The sequence below is a fragment of the Strigops habroptila genome, chromosome 20 (assembly GCF_004027225.2).
Source record: "Strigops habroptila isolate Jane chromosome 20, bStrHab1.2.pri, whole genome shotgun sequence".
NCBI classification, from domain to species: Eukaryota; Metazoa; Chordata; class Aves; order Psittaciformes; family Psittacidae; genus Strigops; species Strigops habroptila.
The window spans coordinates 525,309-547,032 of NC_044296.2; the positions used below are offsets into that span (position 1 = coordinate 525,309).

General features: G+C 48.6%; 1 protein-coding gene across 2 annotated transcripts; it reads right to left on the reverse strand.

The window, feature by feature from the left end:
• Window positions 1-725: 725 nt before the first annotated feature.
• On the reverse strand, window positions 726-20,643 carry SLC25A42 (solute carrier family 25 member 42). Of its 2 annotated transcripts, XM_030509269.1 has the most exons (8): window positions 19,350-20,643; window positions 12,097-12,219; window positions 10,873-10,984; window positions 8,526-8,551; window positions 7,567-7,733; window positions 6,821-6,937; window positions 6,168-6,319; window positions 4,956-5,665 (listed from the first exon to the last, which is right to left on the reverse strand). In XM_030509269.1, the coding sequence occupies exons 2-8, from the start codon at window positions 12,178-12,180 to the stop codon at window positions 5,340-5,342; spliced, it is 984 nt and encodes a 327-aa protein (XP_030365129.1). In that variant the 5' UTR covers window positions 12,181-12,219; window positions 19,350-20,643; the 3' UTR covers window positions 4,956-5,339. The 2 variants fall into 2 exon arrangements, with proteins under 2 accessions (XP_030365130.1, XP_030365129.1); XM_030509270.1 differs by lacking the exons at window positions 6,821-6,937; window positions 19,350-20,643 and having other exon boundaries at window positions 726-5,665; window positions 12,097-12,418.
• Window positions 20,644-21,724: the final 1,081 nt, after the last annotated feature.

A 21,724-nucleotide genomic window follows, 5' to 3' on the forward strand; every position in this document is an offset into this window, starting at 1 on the left:
CAGACGGGAGACTGAGATGAGCTCTGAGGCAGAAGCTCTTCCCTGTGAGGGTGCTGAGGCGCTGGCACAGGGTGCCCAGAGAAGCTGTGGCTGCCCCATCCCTGGCAGTGTTCAAGGCCAGGTTGGACACAGGGGCTTGGAGCAACCTGCTCTAGTGGAAGGTGTCCCTGCCTGGGGCAGGGGTTGGAGCTGGAGGAGCTTTAAGGTCCCTTCAACCCAAACCAAGCTGGGTTTTTAGGATGCTCTGCCCTGGCTGTGGAGAGGTTACTGTGGGAGGGCTGAGACCTTCCAGCCTCGCAGTGTCACATCCAACTGGACCCGAAATGCAGCCGGAAGCACGGGAAGCCCCAAGAGCCGAGCAGCAGCCGGGGGGGGGTCCCCAACTTGGGGGAAGGCACCGGGCCATGGCTGAGCCGACAGTGCCACCTGCTGCCACTGCACACCCGTCCCCGTCCCCCGCTGCAGGGACAGCGCAGAGCAGCCACAGCGCTGGAGCCACCTCCAGAGCTCCTTTCCGTGCCTCAAGCTGCTCCCCGCTTCCATGCAAAGCCCAAAGCAGCGACCTATGTGCTCCATGCATAGTTGGGGGCACAGTGAGCCCCATAAGATGTACCCCCCTGTTCTCCCCAGACACCCCTCTGTTAAGTCCCTCAAATCCACCCAGATGTGCCAGACCCATCCCTCTTACCAGCAATGCACAATAAGAGACACCCTCCGAGAGCCTGCAAAGTCAATTATATATTTTTTATTAAATATACATCCTCTCTTGGCACAAATCTTCAAATATATAAACATCATATAACAAAGTGTCTTCACTGCAATAAAATAGAACTCCAGATCCAAGAAAAAGCAGTCAAAATCGACACACACGCTCACTCACACACAGGGATGGTGAGGACAAAAGGCAATCGAACAGTGTTTGTGCTAATATATGCATAGACCACACAGTGAGCAGCGCTGGGAAACCTGCCTCACATGGGGATAATGGGAGGAATCGGCCCCTACAAGAAGAAATAAAGGCTGGTTTGTAGGAAGGCCACCTCCTCCTCTGGCCCTGTCCAGGTAAGGAGGGTCCAAATGTACATCCTGGCTCTCTGCAGGGCTCGAGGACCCAGCCAGGCACTGAGGAATCGATGTGAGAAGTATCCCACTGCATTCCCCACTCCTCCTGCCTGCCCAAGGCCGGTGCCAGACTCACTTGGGGTTGCCACAGTGCTCAAGCTTCTTTTCATGCCTCATCTGCTCCTGTGTTAAAGACACTAAAGGGTGAAGACTGCAGTCCTTCTAGGCAGAAGGTGGCAAGAAGTTCACAAAGTACCACTGTCTTAACACAGAAGCTATGAAACTGCTTTTGGAGAGCTCCCCCAGAGTACCAAAGCTCCACCACACAACCCAGCCCATGGCTTTCAGTGACTCTGTGCCTCAGGAGGCTGCAATTCCTCTCTTGAGCCTTCCACCATGCTCCTGCCAACCACCAGCCAGGCCAGCTCATGGGCAGCTCTGGCTTCCCGGGGCGCTGGGAGAGCTCTGCGCAGGGCAAACAGGCTCGCAGGAAGCCAGTTCAGATGCCACCTCTCACATATCCAAGCTCCCCAAGTGACCCTTGGAGCCTCCCAGAAGGACGAGCTCTCCCCAAGCCTTGTACCCAGCAAGCAGCCACTTCCACAGAGCACGTGGGCATCACTGGAGGTATTGAGAGAGGGAACATGAAGGAGCAGCAGCATTTCACAACTCGTGAAGGGAAGGTGCTAAGGGAAAGTGAAGGCGCTGGGGCTGGACAAGGAGTTCAAGATCCTTTCAAACAAAACCTTCTGCCCCATCACTTAGTGCCTTTAACTTCTTGTCTCCGCATTCAAGCATCCCTTGCCTGTGAGGGGGAAGCTGAGCTGGGCTGTTTGGGCATCATTATCAAAGCTGCAATTTGTCATTTTGGATGCATTTCATTGGACCTGATTTTCTTGAAGTGCTCGTGCGGGACTAAAGGTGCAGAAGCAGGGAGGGAAGGAGAGCAGAGGGAGGACAATAAAAGCACAAGTTAATGTTTGGCAGTAACACATTAAGGAACAAAGAGAAACACGACTTGGAAATAAAAGCAAGGTATTCAAGAAGAATAAAATGAAACATTAGGGAATTTGTGGTAATAAAGAAGTTCTAAAGAGAACAACTAGAGAATATTCCTGTTAGATTTCTCTCAGAGCTCCTTCCTCAGAGCTAAAGGCAACGGATCTTCTTGGCCAGCACACACACATCCTCCCTTTCGAAATCAGCATGCCCAAAACTCCTCGGGCACTCACTGAGGCAGCAGAGAGATCTGGAACATACCTCAATTCATGCAGGGATTAGGAGAGGGGAAGAGAACACTCTGTTTCTCCTTTCCTACATTCAAATCAGACAGGAAAAATAAAAGTGAAAACAAAAACAACCCTATTTGAAAGAACCCAAAGCAGTAACACACAGTTACTCTGAACACTCCTTCCCAAGAAACAAAAGCACCGAACCCACCACAGACTGAATTCAGAGACGTGTCTCTGAACCAACACTCAGCCTGCAGAACTTGGGCAAACATGTTTGGCTAAAATTCCACTGAATTAAAATCAGGGGTTCATTCAGGAACAACTGATCTGAGCCCAACGCTTCAAGCCTGGCTGCGCTTCAGGTCTTGTTTCTCAGCTGGGAGTCCCCAGGCTCTCGATGAGCTGCCTGCACCACAGTGGGCGATGCTGGGCTCAGCAGAAGCTGCCTCCTCCACAGGTCCCCGTTCATTTCCCGTACTGGCTGCACTCCTGACACAGCAGAAGGTACCTTGTGCAGATCTGCCCTCCCGTTCAGTCCCAAACAAGGGGCTAGTCATCCAGTGTAAATCCTTTCTCCGTCAGGACCCAGGAGGAATTAAGCCACCTCTGTTGCCACAGAGGTTCAGCGATGCTCATCATCTCCTAAGACAAGCGCTACTGCGCTTGCCTCTGAGATGACCTCCCATACTGTGGAGCAAAGGAGCTCACTGTAGCTTGGATGCCGCAGTTCACCTTCCTCTTGTCTTCATATAGTACCCATCGGCTGGGCAGGAAGGACTGTGCTTTGAACCAGCAGCCTCCAAGCTGAGAGAGAGCTTGGCACGGATTGTGCACACAGTCAGACACGTACGCACGCAGAGTCAACCGCTGGCACACCTGGTTCCTGGCCTGTACCTCACTTTTGTGGTAGGATACAACTGCCTCAGGGTTTCCTCACTGGGCCAGACAAGATAAACAGAAGAGCGGAAGTAATTGGCTTCTCCATTGGAGAAAAGAAATCAGAGCTCTTGCATAGGACTAAACAAAATTTCACCCAAAGAGAACAGCTGATCATCTTCCCCTAGCAATGGGAGCAAAACATGTACAGAATTCATGGCTATCACCTCTAAAGACTCTGAAAACAGCAACATCTAACATTAATCACAAGGTAAATCAGTGACTGCAGTTTCACAACGGAAATCACCATTTGTGGGCTTGGAAGCAGAAATCACTGAGGTTAATACCCCGCTCACCCATGAGCATTAAAGCATGATCGATCCCACGTGTTCTGGGAACACCACACATGCTAATGCTTCAGTACACTGGTTTTCTGCCACGTCCACAAACTGGAAGTGTAGGTGCTCGATTCCTGGGGAAATATTTGGCATTAGAAGCAAGTTATGCTCCAAAGAACAAGTGCAAATGCAAAAGAAAGGAGAAAGCTATTTCTACCAATTGTGCAATTACCTCCAGTCCCATTAATAAAGACACAAGGCTCAAACTACAACAGCTAAAATACACCAGAAAAGGACAGCTTTTAAATGACACCTTATTTTTCTTCAATACATTATGGGCTATATCAGCTGGAAAGGGATTTTTAATCTTAGCTTATGTCATCTGATTCTCGGAGAAGTCTGAAGTTTGCTGTGACCTTTGTTACACTCCAAATTTCATCTAGGAATGGAACGTAAACCAAAACCACCCCCAAAAATCTCCATTTCCCTGAAAACTGATCTCAAATAGAAACACTGAAAGGTACTTTACGTTTTCAGATTGCAGCTGGAAATGATTGGCACTAGGTTATCATTTCTGAAGGATCAATACTGGCTTGGGTATTCCCATTCTCCCAAGGACCCAGCTGGTCCAGAACAACTCTAGGAATAAAAACAAGTGGGCTTAGGTGTGGACTAATGACCGGAGGGGAGACAACCTACACAGCAGGCACCATAAGACAACAAAGTTGTTCAGAAGCAGGACCAGCAGCTCGAGCCAACTGCCGGGCCACATTCACCGGACACGAAGAGCCTCTCAGGATCGCTGGGTCTGCATCTCCCTGATGTTTGTTCTTGCATAAAGCAGCAACAATAATACTGAAGGATACCACTGCTGAAATTTCAAGTCTGTAACACTTCCTTTTCTAGTGCGTCAACATTAGGGTCTGCCAAATCCCTCAGAAAACGCTGCCTTTAAGACCATAACCACAACAGAAGGGTTCAGGGAGCCCAAAAGCACTACTGCGCATTGATTCAATCCAGTTTGCGACTCCAGGCACAGCCCCTCCTCAACACTGACAACAAACATGAGGATTTGAATTCCAAAACTGCTCAGAACTTTCCTCTCCTGCTGGCCTCAGTCTTTGGTAATCTCAAAGGGATGCTGGAGCAAGGGATATTTTATGCAACTCAACCCAGAAATAAGAAGAACGTTTGAAAAAGGATAGTGTTTCCAGCCAGAGCTCACATTCGACTTCTTATGTTCTGGAAGTGACCTGGACCTGTTAAATCCTGCTGTGTCCTGTTTTATGGAGACTGATGTTTACAGGTCAGAGGAATCTGGAATTCCCTACAGACAAACTGGAATATTGCACTTGACAGACTGCCACCAGCTAACACATGTTCAATAACTAAAAACTGCCTACTGGGAATAGCAGTCACTTCCCAGATTCAGGGGTTCATTCCTCCAGCACCGAGTCCTCTCTTTCATCATCCACCGCTTCATCTGCCCACAGAGACCCAGGTGAGGAGCCAGCAGCAGCACGGTTTTGTTTGAGAGGCTCCACTCCTGGTATCAAAGAGTAAACCAGAAGGGTGAGGCAGCTACTGTAGAGGACTCGGTTCTGCAGAATTCTAGGAAGAAGTTTGCTTAGGAAAGAATTAGTTTCAGGTTGAGGTTTCCAAGTAACTCAGAGGCTCATTAAAAAGAAGAAAATCCAACAACAGAAAATAACAAATAAGTAAAGGTGAGTTCTCAGCTGTAGGAGAGCAGGTATGAGGTGAGGGAAGGCTAGCATTGCTCTTTCTACACGTGTTGTACTTTTCCCCAGCAAGGGCTGCGGGAATTAAGCTACTACCTTTCAATATTAGAGCTGTGCTGTAATTTACGGAGAAGGATCTGCGTCAGGTCAAAGGTTGTGAAGCTTATTCCCACTGCAATTGGACCTTTGACCCAGTTCATGCTGAGTCCTTTGTACAAGCCACGGATTAGTCCCTCTTCTCTTATAATCTCCTGCATGGTGAGAAGGATGGAACTGTACGTGTGTCCCGTGACGCCCGCCGTCTGCATCCGCCGGCGAACCACGTCCAGGGGGTAAGATGCTGACTGACCAATCAAACCTGCACAGGCACCAAACAAGAGGCGCTCCGGGGGGGATGGCTGCAACTTCCCACTGTGATCTGGGAAAGAGAAAGGAGCAGAGTCTAGAGAACTTCTTAGAGGAAAACACATGGCTGGGGTCGAGTGGGTGGAGAGCCAAAGAGAGAACTGAGTGCCAGAGCTCCTGGGCTTTTTTTCCCAACTTCGTTGTTAGCTGACTTGGTATGGAACCAAGTCCTTCTGCACCCAAGACTTGCACCCTCTTGCTCCTCTGCAAGACAGATACTGCTTTTCTGCAGCCTGCCTTCTTCATAGTCTGGACTTGGAAAGATGGAGGCACAAGGCTTCACAAGCACAGTTGTTCTGGGCAACCTGATCTAGTTGAAGATGTCCCTGCTCATTGCAGGGGGCTTGGACTAGATGAGCTTTGAAGGTCCCTTCCAACCCAAACTATTCTATGATTCTAGAACTTTGCAATAGGCTTCAAGGTCAGGAAAAGGCCTTGTACCACAGAATTCAAACATCTCAAATTGGCCAAAAGCCTACAGCATTTCATTTGAGAGCAAAGCAAGTTGCCTTTACCTGCATGTAGTTTCTTCAGCGTCTCGTAGGTGAAGAAGCTAAGCCCAGCATATGGAATCACTCCAATGATGGTTGGTGTAAATCCCCTATACAATGTCTTCAATCCTTCCTCTCGGGATATTCGGATGAAGACATGAACAATATTGCTGTACCTAGCACGTGGACACAGGAAAAGCAAATCTGCGTTGGTTAGTGACTGCACACACCAGGACTATTTCCAACAGGACTTTCTGAAGGATCAACAATTAATTAATTCTGGGCTCTGAGCTCATCCAACAGCTCAGAAGGGATTTCAGAAGCCTGTCTGCAAATGGAGGAGCCTGTCACCAGCTCTCCCATAGCCCTATCACAACATGCTGTCCTGTCTGTTGGAGCTCTTCCGGAGGTATCCTGCCAGTTGGCCTCCTAAAGAACCCCCCCCCCCCCCCCAGGTTTTACTAGTGAGGTCTTTTAGTATTGATCTCCTTCCAGTCCCTGGACTAACCAGGGCTCTGGTCATTTAATCAGTGCTCAGACCCCAGCAGTAAGAGGTTTATTACACCAAAGGCTCTGAGCAAGAAGTGACCCAGAAAATGGGAATAAAGTCATCTGACCTTAAAAGAAAGTGCTGCAATTGTTCGTGGTGCTTGTACTTGCTTTCGTTAGGCACTTACATCTCCTTCGGCGTGACAGCCATTCGAGCACGGACCATATCCAAAGGGTAGGTTAACATGGCAGCCGTTGTGCCTGCCAGAGAGCCAGCAATGAATCGAGGAAAGGGTGTCAGCGCTCTAAAGTAAGGTGAGAAAAGAGACCAAACAGATCACCTGGAGACGGAAATACTACGTGGCTTTTGAGCAGGGCTCTACTCTACCTGCTACCGAATCCCCTCCCTGCCTGTGTACTGAAGAGAGTTGGGTGGGTTGGAGATGAAGCAGCTGTGGTTTGCCACAGACAGCAAGACAGAGGCTTAGAGAACATCTCTGTTAAGGACAAAAAGCCTGACTTGAGGTGTCTCAGACACTACATGCCCAAATGCAAGAGATTCAGGCCACGCACATAGCTCAGCAGTGCAAGGCTGAATTCTTGTTGCTTCTCCTGCAATGAAAAGCTCTTTGTTTTGCCTGCCCACTCTCAGCACAGGGAAGTGCTAACTCAATGTCTAGGCCACTTCTTGCTCACGCCTCTAGAAGACGGGGTCTTCTTCTCACAAAGATCTCCCCTGTGCAAGACCAGAAGCCCAGCCCTTTGCTCAGGCCCCTCACACACCCTGTTCTGCAAAGCCAGCACGAGGGGGGCCAGCATGACTGTCCCAACAGAGCTTTCAACTGAGCAATGTGCTCCCTCCCTCCGTACAATCTATGGTCCCACAGACTGCTCCATCCTCCTCAGCAAGGATCAAAGCCACGCTGCATCTTACTTTCCCTGGAAGCCGTAGTAACTCCCCAGGAGCTGCTTGTACTCTTCGTGTGCACAGAACTGAATGGCAGCGTAAGGGATCACACGGACCATAGTGGCTGAGTTCCCCCTCCAGAGACTCCAGAGGCCTTCATTGAGGTAGGTGCGATAAATCAGCCTGTAGGCTTCCTGCAGGCAATGGATCAAAGGTCAGACAAGGGAGATCATGATAAGGAGGAGTCCAAACAAGAGTGGAAGAAAAGGTGACCCTATAGCTTAACCTCTCCAAATCCTCCTTCCCACCCCAACCACGGTAAGCTGGTATCAGCTGTTTGTGTTTGCAACTAAAACATCTTCTCTGGGGAGACTGCATCAGATATATCAAAAGCAAAAAAGAACCAGTCATGAAGACAAGAGGTTTAGGTTCAAGATATCTTCATTTTCCCTCCACAGGCAAGGCACAGAGCTGGAGTGCTGCTTGAGCAAACTATTTCTCAACCCAAATTAATCTTCTTAGTATAAGACAGAAACATTTGGATTACATATATCAGCACAGCACACATGGGACATCTGGAATGTGCATGCCATGAAACATTCAGCAAGCCATGATAGTGATCAGCTCCTAAATTCAAAGTCCCTCTATACTTGGCAACAACTCCAGTGGGGGCTGGGGGAAAGAGAGGAGTCACAAGAGGAGAAGGGCTGGCAAAACAAAGCCACAGGTAGAACCTGGAGCATGAAGGAGGAACCAAGGCCCCTCTGTGCTAAGCACTGGAGAAAACATGAACATGAAAGAGCACTGTCCTCAGGACTATTACAAATACGGTTTCCACTTTTTTCCTCTGCGCTCTTTCACTATGAGTGCTGCTAAAAAGACCCAAGCAAGAAAGGGAAATAAATACAAACAAAAACTGCTGTTAGGGCTATTACTACCATTAATCAAACACTTCAGGTCAACAGGAGACAGACACATCACCTCACCTTGGCAGAAAATCTTTTTGAAGACACTAAAAAGAAAAAATGAGCATTAGGTCTTGCAATACATTTAGATGGATCAAATAAACCATACAGGCATTTTATCTAAGGGATAAAAATAGAAGCAAAAGAATTAATGCGAGAGGAAATAGAGATTCTTTATAATAAACAATGACTTTCCACTGGTAAGCACTCCCCAATTCTCTTTAGCACATCCATTCATTTTTCCACCTACTGTTAGGACAATGCTCAGTTTGTGTCACACTTCAAGCACTAAAAATAAATGAATACATCAAAAAATTAACACATAAAAATCAGAGCAGCCTTCACCATTTATTTCAGTCGAGCATTCCCATGCCCTGCTTCCAGACTAATGCCAGAATCCAGCAATGAACAGGTCTGTTTAGGGAGGCTCCATGCAGGAATGGTTTCATCCCAGCAAAACTCAATGCTGGGGTTCTTTTCCTGCCTTCATTCAAACTGACAGCATCTCTTTAACTGTGTAACACCAGGCATTTGGAAGCAAGATTTCTTTGGCATCCAGCAGCTCTGTTTTGTAACACTCCTCCCGCAGGAACGAAGCCCGGGATAAAACGCGAGCAGCAGCACTAATGAAACATGGTTCCAATTAAGTGTCTATTGCAGTTGCTTTCAAACTCGTTTGAGACTTGTAACCTCTCAAGTGTATCAAGCATCACATGCAAATACGTTTTCCCCACACTGCTCCTTTCTGCAATTCGATGTTTTTAAGAATAACACCACCTCAATAACCAATTGCAACTGGCCCCACAATGGAAAAGAGCTGTTCTCCCTCTCCCACAGGGGAATTCTTCAGTCTCTAGTTCAAGGGACAACCTTCCTACACTCACATGGCCCAAAGATGCTTTCCCTCTTCACAGGCAGGGAAGAGGCCCCAGAATAAAATCCTTTAGGAAAGCAAGAAACTAAGAAACCCATCAGATACTAAGGAATTGGTCAGACTGGGCATGTTTTCATCCTCTCCTCTGCAGCGAGGTTAATGGGCCAAACCAAACAGGTCTTTCTATAAATGCAGGCCCTGTGCAAATTAAAGGTGATTTATATGGACAGCTGTTGACTCACCCCAGTTCTGAAGTTTCCATCTCACCTCTGATCCTGACATTTCCAACCTCATATGAACTACAGTGTTTGTTCTGGTGAGGAAGCACAGCACGTACTCACTGCTGCCCAAGCATCTAGTCACAGATGCAATCTCAGCCTGCAGCCAGCCCAGGCTTTAGCTCTCTACAGCTTCAACTCCCTGATCTCTATCCCTGCTATTCCAAACCTCAGCCCCTGCTCTGTGGAGGATGAAAACCATGTCAAATGAAAGTCAATTCGAAATTAATTGTCATCTAGGGATTAGATTAAAACCTACCCAATTCATTTAATCTGGGATGTCAACCAGATTTAAAATTCTTGGCTTCACCAAGTGTCTACTGTATTAACAGTCTGCACTCTTCCCTCTGGGACAATTAGTGTGGCTGACAGATCCTGCACTGCAACAGGGAACTGAACAGAGCCCATGATGGGGCTGAATCCCAAATCCCACTAAACACGTGAGAATTTTCTATTCCAATTAGATGCATTTCATTTGCAGTGACACACTTTGCTGGTTCCAGAAAGGGCTTTGTAATACAAAGCCAGGTATGCCAGCTTGAATGCCTGTACAGTGCTTATCCTCATTAACTTCATCTCTAACCAAAACCAATTCAGCTGCAATCCAATGCACCTCTTAGTAGAAAAGCCTGCATACATTTGAGCAGGCAGAGCCTGGCATTCAGCCTTCAGCAAGAAACTCAAACAGCTCAATTACCTCCCTCCAGTGTCACCACATCTCCTTCTACACCTCCTGGCCCCTCCCCACCTTATTTCTCCAAGCTGGACAGAGACATCCAGAGCATTACCAATCACCCCTCAAGCACTGACTTTACACTGTCTATAAACTCTCTGCTCCAAAACTCTCCCTGATGTAGGAGAACACGTGGCCAGCCAACATCCACGAGCCACTGGCACCGTCACTAAGCAGCAGCACGTGCATCTGTGTTACACTGAAAGAGCAAAACTCTCGCTGACTACCATGAAACTTGGATCCAGTAGGATGGGCCAGATACAGAGTAGACTGATACCTGCAATAACCCTACCAAGAACCAAGCAATGGCTTTTTAGACTCAATTCACTGTGGTAATGTCACTATTCTGTCTGCATCCTGCCAGGTCTCTGCAGCCTGGAGGAGGGCGAAGCATCAGAGAATAGGCTGAGCAGATCAGAGGAGCTCTTTAGGATTCTGCCGACAACAAAGGAAGAGCGTTCTGCAAAAGCCACCAGGACTCACCTTGAAACATGATTTTCGTCCTATCCAGTGGAGCTACTGCAGTTTTAGCAACAGCACCAGCCAATGCACCAGACATCAGGGAGTTGAGTACGTTCTTTTTCTCCCGGGTTTCCTGGAACAAAGCATTGTTCAGTGTGACAAAGGCAAGCCTAAGCAAAAGCTGAAAGATTTTACTTTTGCTGCAGCATTTACCCCCCTCTCAAGGGCTTGGGTCCAAATTCTCTTCAAAATTTCAAGCACAGTAAAGTCCTGGTCAGATCATGAAGCACAAAGGTTGGATCTGTCTGCTGAGATGGAACGTTCCAAGGGCTGTCACCTCTTACTTGTACTGTTGTTGTACAGCTGAAGCCAGGACAATCCCTCTTGAGATTTCTAAAAGCTAAGCTGCAACCTCCTCATGATTTAGGCACGGAAAGAAGGAAAGCATCTTTCCAACCCTTCCAGTAACACACAAGCCCTATTTCCACATTGTTCTCCAGATCCTCAGAATAAACCAAGACAGGTTTCCTACTATGATAAATGGAATGGCAGTGGTTTGTTATTGACATTCCTGCCACAGCTCATATTTATAAAGCTGCTATCTTCTCCTAACACAAGGGCGGAAAGCAAGTAAATGACTTGAAATCTAACACCATGAAGGTTACAGACTGTAAGACAAGTTGAGACAAGGCTTAAGAATGTGAACTTGTGACATATCGTGTGTTTGGGTGGAGGAGCTCACATTTTTCCTTCTTCAGAATATTTCACAACTAGAAAGTTAACATTTATTACCAAAACACGTGGTTCAGTTCAATTTTCCCTTCCAATCTCTGCCTGTCTGGTGCTAAACACAAGGGTAGCCATGCAAAGGCACATGTGAACTTCAGCCTGAGTTTTAGGCTATATCAGACCAAGGTTCAGCACCACCTTCTCTTCCAGCATTTCTAACAACAGTCTAGCAACAGCAGGGAAACCCAGGCTTACAGCTCCCTTCCCAGCTCTGCCACTAACAACATAACGAGACATAACCTTGACCCATGAACGCAGCCCTGCCTGCCTGTCAGCTCTTCCCAGAGGGCTGGAACTGCTTGGCTATGCTCAGTGAGAGCAAAAGTCACACATTCGGTGGCTTGCACGTACACTGCAACTCTTTCAGGACTCCGCAGCTCAAATCCCATCGAGATCCTCCCTTCAGACCACAGCCATGCAGCTCTTCTCTCAAACCCAACAACCTCCTGCCCTTACCTCTGGTGGCAGATGGGTTGACGGAACTGGCTCCACATCCTGCCGCTGGAAATCCACTCGACCTTCTCTCACACCATTACCCATTCCAGTTGCACTTACAAGTGGCCAGAAGAGCTACGGCTCCTACGTTGAAAACAAGAACAAAGAGTTAGTGTCAAAGTAGGAAATAAAATGCTTGTACAGGAAGGAGGAGCCACCTACTTCCAGAGCCATTTTCAGAAGAAGCAGTCCTCTCCCAAGCTCCCAGGTGAAGAGCATTTTCAGGATCCTAGTGCCATCTCCTTCCTTTAGGGTGCAAGTTTATGTGTGTGGGGAGGTACTTTGGTGCTATGCAAGAACTGTGTCAATCACAGTCACTCCTTTCAGCCACAAGGAACTCAGGTGCAGGCTACATCAAAATATCCATTGTTTCTGGAGAGAAGAATCAGATCCTGCTCTGTCCTTCTCCATTGCTTACAGTGAGGCTTTTGGCTGCTGCTCAGGCTCACTGCTGAGCATCTAGATACTGGAGAAGTCAGGCAGAAATTTAAAACCCAGCCTTGGAAAATGGAAAGAACAGTGAGAGCAGCAGGTCCTGAGAGCCTGCCAGGAGCAACCGGAGCTTATTTTAGGGAAGAGGTAGATCCAATGCCTCACATATGCCATAAGGGCTATTTTGATGACACCAGTGATTTGACTGAGAGCAGCATCAGTGGTTCAGAAGTCCCCTTCCTCACAGCTGCAATGCACACGTGCTCGCAGCTGGTGAACCAGGGCAGTTTGCACAGATGTTTCTTGCTGTGATACGTGTTCCCACTTGCCTTGTGAAAGGCAAGGTCGGCCTAACCTCAGCTGCAGAGGATACATGCAGAGATAATGCTTTAGAGACAAGCTGTCACTTCATTGTCTGACTCCCCAATATTCCTGATTTTTATGATGGAATTTTTCATCCTTAAATCACAGAAATGAAGAGCTAAAGTCTGACTAACTGGAGTTGCCACAGAAAGGTGGCCTCTCCACATCCTCAACCACGTTTCCCTTTGCTTAGTGCCTTTCAAGGAACACAGTGTTAGGAAATCTAAGTTCCCAAACTGGTCCCCAGTTCTGTCACAGCCTTCTTGTGTCCTGTTATTTCACCCTCCTCAGATGCCTGGGAAACCTCAGGCACAACAGCTTGCTTACTTGCAAAGACTGTCTTCAGACTGGTTTTTCCCCTTTAACAATCTCTAGCTACTATATGCCTGTCAGCACCTTTCATTCTTGCTGACCTATTTTTTTCCCCCACATCACTCTCAGAAATCAGTGCCAGACTTCACTCTCAAACCCCCGTGGTTGCAGCAGAGATACCGAGGCAGAACCTGAGCAGCCGTGTCAGCGTTCATGCATGACCAATTTGTGATGGGGAAGCCATCCGTGACCCGTGCACGCTCAGTCCAAAGCAGGACAAACACACTTGGCCATCTGTAATGCCAGACCTCACTTGCTGGAGCTTTGGGAAGACACATGTCAATGTGTTTACAACTCCTGAGGGTGTTTTTGAAAAGAGGAGATAGCAAGATGTTGCTCAGAGAGTAATAAACTCAAAGTTTTAATCATGGAATGGTTTGTGTTGGAAGGGACCTTAAAGCTCCTCCAGTTCCAACCCCCTGCCACGGGCAGGGACACCTTCCACTAGAGCAGGTTGCTCCAAGCCCCTGTGTCCAACCTGGCCTTGAACACTGCCAGGGATGGGGCAGCCACAGCTTCTCTGGGCACCCTGTGCCAGCGCCTCAGCACCCTCACAGGGAAGAGCTTCTGCCTCAGAGCTCATCTCAGTCTCCCCTCTGGCAGGTTAAAGCCATTCCCCTTGTCCTGTCCCTACAGGACATGTTGTGCTAATGAAATGAAGCACAGAACTAATGATAGACAACATCTGATAGACCAAAGCATGACCTAAACAGCATCAATGTTTGCACTTGAAAAGTTTGGCAGCTTGGTCACGTCAGACCACGTGAACAACAAATCCCGTACGGATCAAGAGCAAAGATGATTCATAGCACCAGGAGCAGAGCACTTCATTAAATGACCCTGAGAAACACAAGAGTATTTCTAATTACTATCTGCACTTACTTCCTTTCCTTCTTATCTCATGTACCTGGAAAATGTATTGTAAAACAAAGCCTTTCAGCAAAAGCATGAAAGAAATCACAGGTAGAGTTATTATCCCTCGCTGTCTCCAATCAAGAAATGTAGGTCACAATATCAGATTTATCTCTACCAAAAATAAACCCACAGAAATAGAAGTCACGCTGAAGAGCTCAGGAATGCCATATGTAACTCTATTTTGAAACCTGGTTTGGAAAGATGATTGAGAAAGAGATGACTAAAAGAATATTTTTTTAAACTAAACTGAAGTTCTTAAGCCTGGACTTATTTTAGAGCATGCACATGCATAAAGATGATATCCATTCATTCCACACTATCCCCTTCGATCCTCTGCAGACATGTTCTTTATTTTTAGCGCCCAGTGCCCTGATCTTACAAACACCTGTCTATATGCTCAGTCTTACACATTCAAACTGCCCACATGCTCTACATAAATACAGGCTCTACACTTGCAGAGGCTGACATGGAAAACCAGCAGTTCTTACTTCCATTCACATTTGCTCCCTGCAAAGCAATGCGGCTGGACTCTGATGTCAGGGAGTTATGAACTGAATTCTGGCTGGAATTTGGTTGGAACCAAAACTGCCCGTTGGAAGCACAGAGAAGAAAGCTTTGCTCTCAAGTTTCAATGCGAATTTGGCCATTAGAAGCCAAACATTATTTTGCATATATAGAACCTGACACGCTCATTAAGGAATCCACTGAAACCCAACGTGGCGCAGCGGGACAGCCTTTAAATCCCTGTGTTTTGTGGAGCTCTGTACACAGTCATTACTGATGTTGACAAAGGCACAGGCAGCGAGAACAAAAATAGCTGTGGATTAGATTTATTTCTTTGTAACACACTTCTGTGTTATTCATATTGTAGTTACACACGTCCTTGTCACACATCTGGATCCAGGTTCGTCAGCACCACATGCTGGAGAGCAAAGCATTCCCCCAAGAGAATATATAATCAGAAAGCAAAATTGCTGGCAAAGGCGAGTTCAAGAGTTAGAGGTTTAATGAGTAACATACGCTGTGCTTTTACAACAAAAAAATCACCAGAGCTTACTGAAAATACAAAGCACTGACTCCAGCATCCAGTTTCCAAGCCCATCAGAAAACACTGCCTGTAATGTAGCCACGCTAATTCAATCACGGATTAAAGACTATTTACCAAGTTGCGGAACAGGGAAGCTCAGGCCCTTTGTTTCTGGCAGTTTTATCTTAGACAAACTGCTGAATATAGCTGCAATGGTCTGTTTTGTGATGGTCCTTTGAGCCCTGGGACTCTTTCTAGGTATCCTGCCCGGGTTCCAGCAACTGCAGAAACATCTGTGCACCAAAACAAGTTGCATTCCTCTCATGCCAGGAGATGCACTGAATATGCTCTGCACATTAAAAACTAGAGCCTTGTTAGTCTCTCCCTTCCATTCTCCCAGCTCTCTCGAGCAGCACTTAATGAATACCTGAGCAAGTTCAATCAAGCTGTCAAATTGCCTCTCTGACAAGTCAGACATTCTGCTTTTCTTGGTGGGGATTTTGATTAAAAGGACAGGCGAGACAGAATCAAGTTATTCAGATGATAAAAGCAACCTACTAGGAAGAACGTCTTACAGGCAGGTACCACTTCATTGCCCAAAGCAAGGTGGGGGTTTGGAGCAAAACCAGCTCTAGCTGTCCAAGCCACTCATGAATCCAATCATGGTGCTGTTGTTTCAGCTATCTCATTTGAATGTATCGTAAATGGCAAAGCCTTAAGATAATCAGTTCCTCTGCAGAAGAGCCAAGGAGTTTCAGAGCCCAGCACCACAACTAAGAGAGAAGCATAAGTTCTCCAGCCAAGCTGCGTACAGTTAAAAGCACACTGTTGAAGGAAAGGCTTGAGGATTATTACACATCTTCAGATTTCAAAATTAAACCATATTTAAAAATCATTTTGCATCACCGTGGCACAACCTGCCTGAAAGCCTCCTTTGTGTCCTACTGGCTATGCACATGCTTCCGCATGGCAGATCAACACCACTGACTTCTAGGAACAGCAGAAGGGAGATGTGGGGTTTGCTCAACACTCACAGCTGATGGAGGCAGAAATCACACTGCCCATCTCTCCAGGCTTCACCAACATCCTAACCACTCCCATTCTACCAAAGCCTGGCTAGACCCCAAACTACCCAGTAGCAGAAAAATACCTTTACTACAAAAGCAGACCCAGTCATTAGAGTTTTCATATTTCTACAGAGTAAGAAAGCAAACGTCTTCACCAAAAGGGTTGACAAGCACCGGAACAGGCTGCCCAGGGAAGTGGTGGAGTCCCCATTCCTGGAAGGATTTAACACACATGTCGATGGGGCACTCAGGGCCATGGTTTAGTGACAGACTTGGCAGTGCCAGGTTAACAGTTGGACTCAATGAGCTCAAGTATATTTTCCAACCTAAACAATTCTATGATTACTGAAAAACATGCTTGTCTGATACCCTCCAGTGGAATGCAGACCTGTCACAAAGCACTAAGATCTCTAAACGAGCATCATCTGTCCCGCAAGACCCACAGCCACACTGCAAAGCAAACAGCAGCACCATCGTACGTGAATCCAGCAGTGGCTATTTGCTAAGGAATGTTTGCTTTTTCCTTGGACAGCCCCAGGAGTAATTCCAAAAGTAGTTTAGAGCCCTGGCCATGAGGTAATGGCAAGAGCTGCTGTGACTTGATGCACTGTACTCCAAAGGCAGGCAGAAGAAAGCAAGTCCTGCTCTCCACTGCTCTGTAATCATTACCAACAATGAGGAGACAAAACAAGGGATACAGGAACTCTGAAGACCTTGTTAATCAAGAAATGGGAGCTGTGCACAGCACCCACCATGCTCCCAGCCCACAGGCCTTCCCGTCACACGGGTTTGGGCGAAGTCACAGTTCTCTGGGGCAGAATTTCAAACTTCATTCAGGTCAAGTCACTTGTTTCACTCCATCCAGCTCCCCTCATTACAGCTACCCAGGTCCTAATTCTTCTTTCTCTTTCTATGGTGTTGCTAACATCACTAATGAAAGCGTATCATTCAATTAGGAAAAGAGAAAACCCAGAGAGTTCCTGCAGCAGTTTTCACCCGTTTTCCCAGGCAGGCTGAGGTGAAAGAGTACCCAGGGAAGTTGCTCCATTAAGTTTCCTTCAATTGTTATTGTTAAGCTGAGCAATTGAGCCTGACAGAGAAAGAGATGTGGTAAAAGCTGAGATTACTGCAGCCTTAAACTCACCCTTGGAGCAAAAGCATCATAAAAAATCACAGGAAAAAGGGCTGAAACACTTACAACAGGGGGATGAACTGTAACTAGACGGCTTCTTGAGGTCCATCTTTGCATTCCAGTTTGATTAAACCATTCAAAAATCAAAACCAGGTATGCCCTGCAGACTCAACTCTCTTCAGTCACATTCATCTTTCAATTACATACAAATCTGATTCCAAATCATTAGCTGTGAATAGTCCATTGCAATTCTTACTTTAAAGGTCTTTAAAGAATCATTGACAAAAAGACTCACTATATGACAGTATCTGGAAAAGTTTAACTTTTTTACATGCTTTCTTAGCTCCAAAGTACAAAATAAATGCTCCTCCTGCCTCGTTCTGCCAGATGTAACTCAAGTCTGCCAATAAAACCGAGGATAAAGACACAAATTCTTTGCATGGTTTTAGATTATCTGACTGAAGCCCATTGCTGAGCACTGAGAAATGGTTAAATCTCAAGCTCTGCAAGCAAAGCCAGCTGCATTATTCAGAGGAGTCCAGGGGAGTTTTGCACTAAGCTTGGAAGGAAGGCGAGAGCCATGCAACAGAGAAAGTCTTGGCATGCAAAAACAGAGCTTCATTCTTCAGTTGCTAAAAGCAGCTTGTTGCTGGGAACACCTCATCTGTGTTTTCTGCAGCCAAAAACCAAAGACCGGTTCTTATCTGCGAGACAGACAACAGCTTTATCTGAGGGAGAAGGGAGTGCTTAAACAGGGGCCTTGATCACAGGGGCCCACTGCAGAACCCACTCCACTTGTCAGACAGCAATCGCCTTCCTTTAGGAACAGACCCAAAAAAGCCACTGCAGCCACAGAACCCCCAGCATCCTCCCAGCCTGGATACTCCTCTTAACAATTACTTCTCAATGGTAATGTTGCAAAGAAACAGCAGTAGAATATTAGCTATGACCTCTCGGTCAGCAGGCCTGCTGCAGACACATGCAGATCTGAGCTCCCATCAGTGGAGCCTAGAGGTAGTCACCTGAGTGTCACCACAGGCACACATGAGGTCCCAAAGTGACAGATCCCAGCACAGTTGAAGTTTCGGAAGTCAAACTGAGATGCTCTGGAACACAGGCAAGCCCCAGTCAACACAGGAGCAATCCTTGCCAGGAACTATTTCAACACAATAACAACCTTTGTTCTAAAACCTCAGCAGTTTAAATTGCCTATAAAGAGGAAAATAAAGAACTCAAATCTTCCATCATTAAACAGAACAAACCACAAGTGTGCCAAGAGGGTGTCATTTCCTACGGACAATGCTTTCCACATTGATTATACTAGTCTCAGTAGACCATGAGTTACACACCCCGCTGCCTGTTGTACCCACTCTAAGTTGTACAAAACCTAAAGCAAAGTTAAGCAGCAACTCTGCTTAGCCAAAGCATTGCAGATTTTAATTAACTTGGTTACCTAATGGTAACTCGGGCCTGGCAGCACTAACACATGGCACAGACACACTATCATTCACTGCACATTGGCAAGGAGTAGCAGATTTAAAGCACAACTAGAGAGCAAAGAACTCGTCAAACATGCATTTATTTTGTGGCCTAGAGTAAGCTGTTTGTGTTTTCGTTCACCTTTCCATAGAACACAAAACGTGAGGTCCCTTTGTATGACAGCTACCAGGAATACTCACATACCGCCTGGAGAACAGAGCAGCGCTGCAGTGTGATGGATTGGTATCAGTTAGCATCAGAAGGTACAAACCTGAATGTCTCTTTTCCTACAGTTAGCAGCAACATAACTAGAAGAAAACTACTCCTGGTTCCTGAGCTTCTTCTCTAACAGCAAACCCGTCTGACCTGTACCCAGCCCATCTGCTTCAGCAGGTGACCACAGACTCGAGGCTGTGCTGGCGCTCACGTTATGTTTTATGTAACCTCTTGAAGCCAAGTTGAACATGCCAGATACGCCCGAAACGCACGCTCGCAGCAGGGACTGCCCAAATCGCTGCATTAGCTACAGCTGCAGGACAAGCAAAAAGAGATTATTGTAGCTCCTGACTCATCCTGCTGTGCTATCGAGAGCTACAATTCCTCTGCCTGAAGCAATCATCAGGGCCAGAGAGTTCCTGCTGAAATCCAACACCAAGGACAGTCCCAGTCACCCCTGTCCGCAGCAGCTCTCCTCCAGACCAACATTCAGTGGTGCTAAACAACGATTTTTGGCTTCCTGGGGGAAAGGATATGAAGTGTTGAGTTTCCACAGCTCTAGAAGGATGCTCAGAGTCACCTGGAATCCAGCCCTGGTGTTTCAGACTCCCAACCACACGATTATTTTTAAACACATTCACCCACAGGTGGTTGATGTGATTATACCAACCCTCTGGTACCCTTATTACACAGTCTCGCTTCAGTCAGCTGTTTCCCGACACCCACAGACATCTCTGCTGTTCCTTTACACGCACACCCTTCTCCCAAACCAGTCATTTCAAACCCAGAATGTTTTCCAAACACTCTAAATTCATCAAACCACAGAACACCACCGGAGGAGCACACAACCCCCAGGAAAAGCTTCGCAGTTCATGCAACCGTGAAGCATAAGAACCCACCACGAAAAGAGCCAAGAGACAGCAGACTCCAAAGCCGCTCCACACAGTCTGCTAAATTAACAGCCAACAGGAAAACACAGTCAAGGAACTCAAACACAACTTCAACTCCTCCAAACCTCAGGGAGTGGAGGTTTAAGGTCAACAAAGCAACTGCAGCAAGTGTTACACCTGCGGTACAGAGACTTACACGCTTTGCACGCAGCAGAGAAAGTGGAACAGTTTATTAACCCTGCACATTCCTTTCCAGCATTTTCCATGTGTCTTTTCACATTACAACCTAAGCCCAATCCTGGCCACCTCTTCCATTTCCACATTGGAAGGCAAAGCAGGAAAGTCACCTCTGCTCCACAACTTTGTGCTTACACTGAAGTAGGATAGAGGCAAACGACACCCAGAGATCTGCATTTCATGTCTCCCACGCCCTCTGGTATCTACCCCTCCGCAGAGAAACACAAGCATGCCTTCTCCTCGGGTTCACATCAGCTTCCAAACCACACCAAGCATTGCACCTAAGAGCTCATCTGAGCCCAGTTCTGACCAAAGGCCTTGGAAGGGAAGAGGAGCTTGATGCGCACCGGCCCCGCACCTGAGAAGCGGGGCTGGCGGCGGGGAGGAGGCCAGGAGCAGGGAAGAGGAGCCGGGGCCGGGCTGGCGCGGCGGCCAGCGGCGCAGGCAGGTGGGCAGGGAGGGTGGCCAGCGGGAGGCCGGCCCCGAGAGCAGGCAGCGCGGCGGGAGGCTGCAAGCAGCCAGGCAGCGCGACCCGGGCCTCCGGCGCGGTGCCACAGCTCGGCGTGGAGCGCGGCAAAGGCCGGCGCCGCTCTCTCGCAGCGTGGGCCGGCTCCCGGCGCGGCTCCCCCCGACACCCGGCCAGGCTGGGGAGGCGGAGAAACCTGCCCGGAGCAGCCCGAGCCCCGCCGGCCCTGGCCGGGGATAGCGCGGAAGGAGGCGGGGGGCGAAGCAGCGGTGAGTCCGCGGGAGGCCGCGGCAATGTCACCCGGCCCCGCACACCGCGACACAGCCCGGGACTGCCCAGCCCTCAGGCGCCAGGGCCCGGCGGTGGGCGCCCAGGGCCGCGTCAGCGGCCGCCGCGGGGCGGAGGGGCCCGGGGCCGGCCCGACCCGCACTCACCGGCTCGGCTCCGCTCCCCGCCGCCTCAGCCGCCGTCTGCGCGCCGCCGCCACCGCGGCCAGGCCTCCCCCTCCTCCGCTGCGCCCGCGGGAGGCGGTGCCCGCCCGAAGAGGGCGGGACGGGCAGCGCCGTGCGCGGGCAGTGGCTACGCAGCCGCAGACAGGCAGCGGCGGCAGCCAACCGGTGTCGGGGAAGGGCGGGCTGCGCGGCACGGCGGGGCGTGGCGGGAGGCAGGGCGCGCCCGGCGGCGGGGCGCGGGGTCCCGCGGAGGAGCCGTCACCGTCCCCGTGCCCGTCCCGCACCGCCGCCCGCCAGGCCCGGCCCCGGGGTTGCGGCTGGGTCCCCTCGCCCCGCAGCCGCCCTCCCCGCGCTCCGTCAGGGGTTCAAGCCCAGCGGGTGCAGGTAGGCGCGGCTCCGCGTTACACCAACGCGTGTTTAAGGGGGGGGACAGTCCAAGCTTTCCTGCTACCCCGGGGAACTCCGCGTTAGGCTCTCTGCAGGAAGCCGTGGTGCTCCCACTCACCCGAGGCAAAGTCCAAGAGCTCGGCTGCACCGCAGC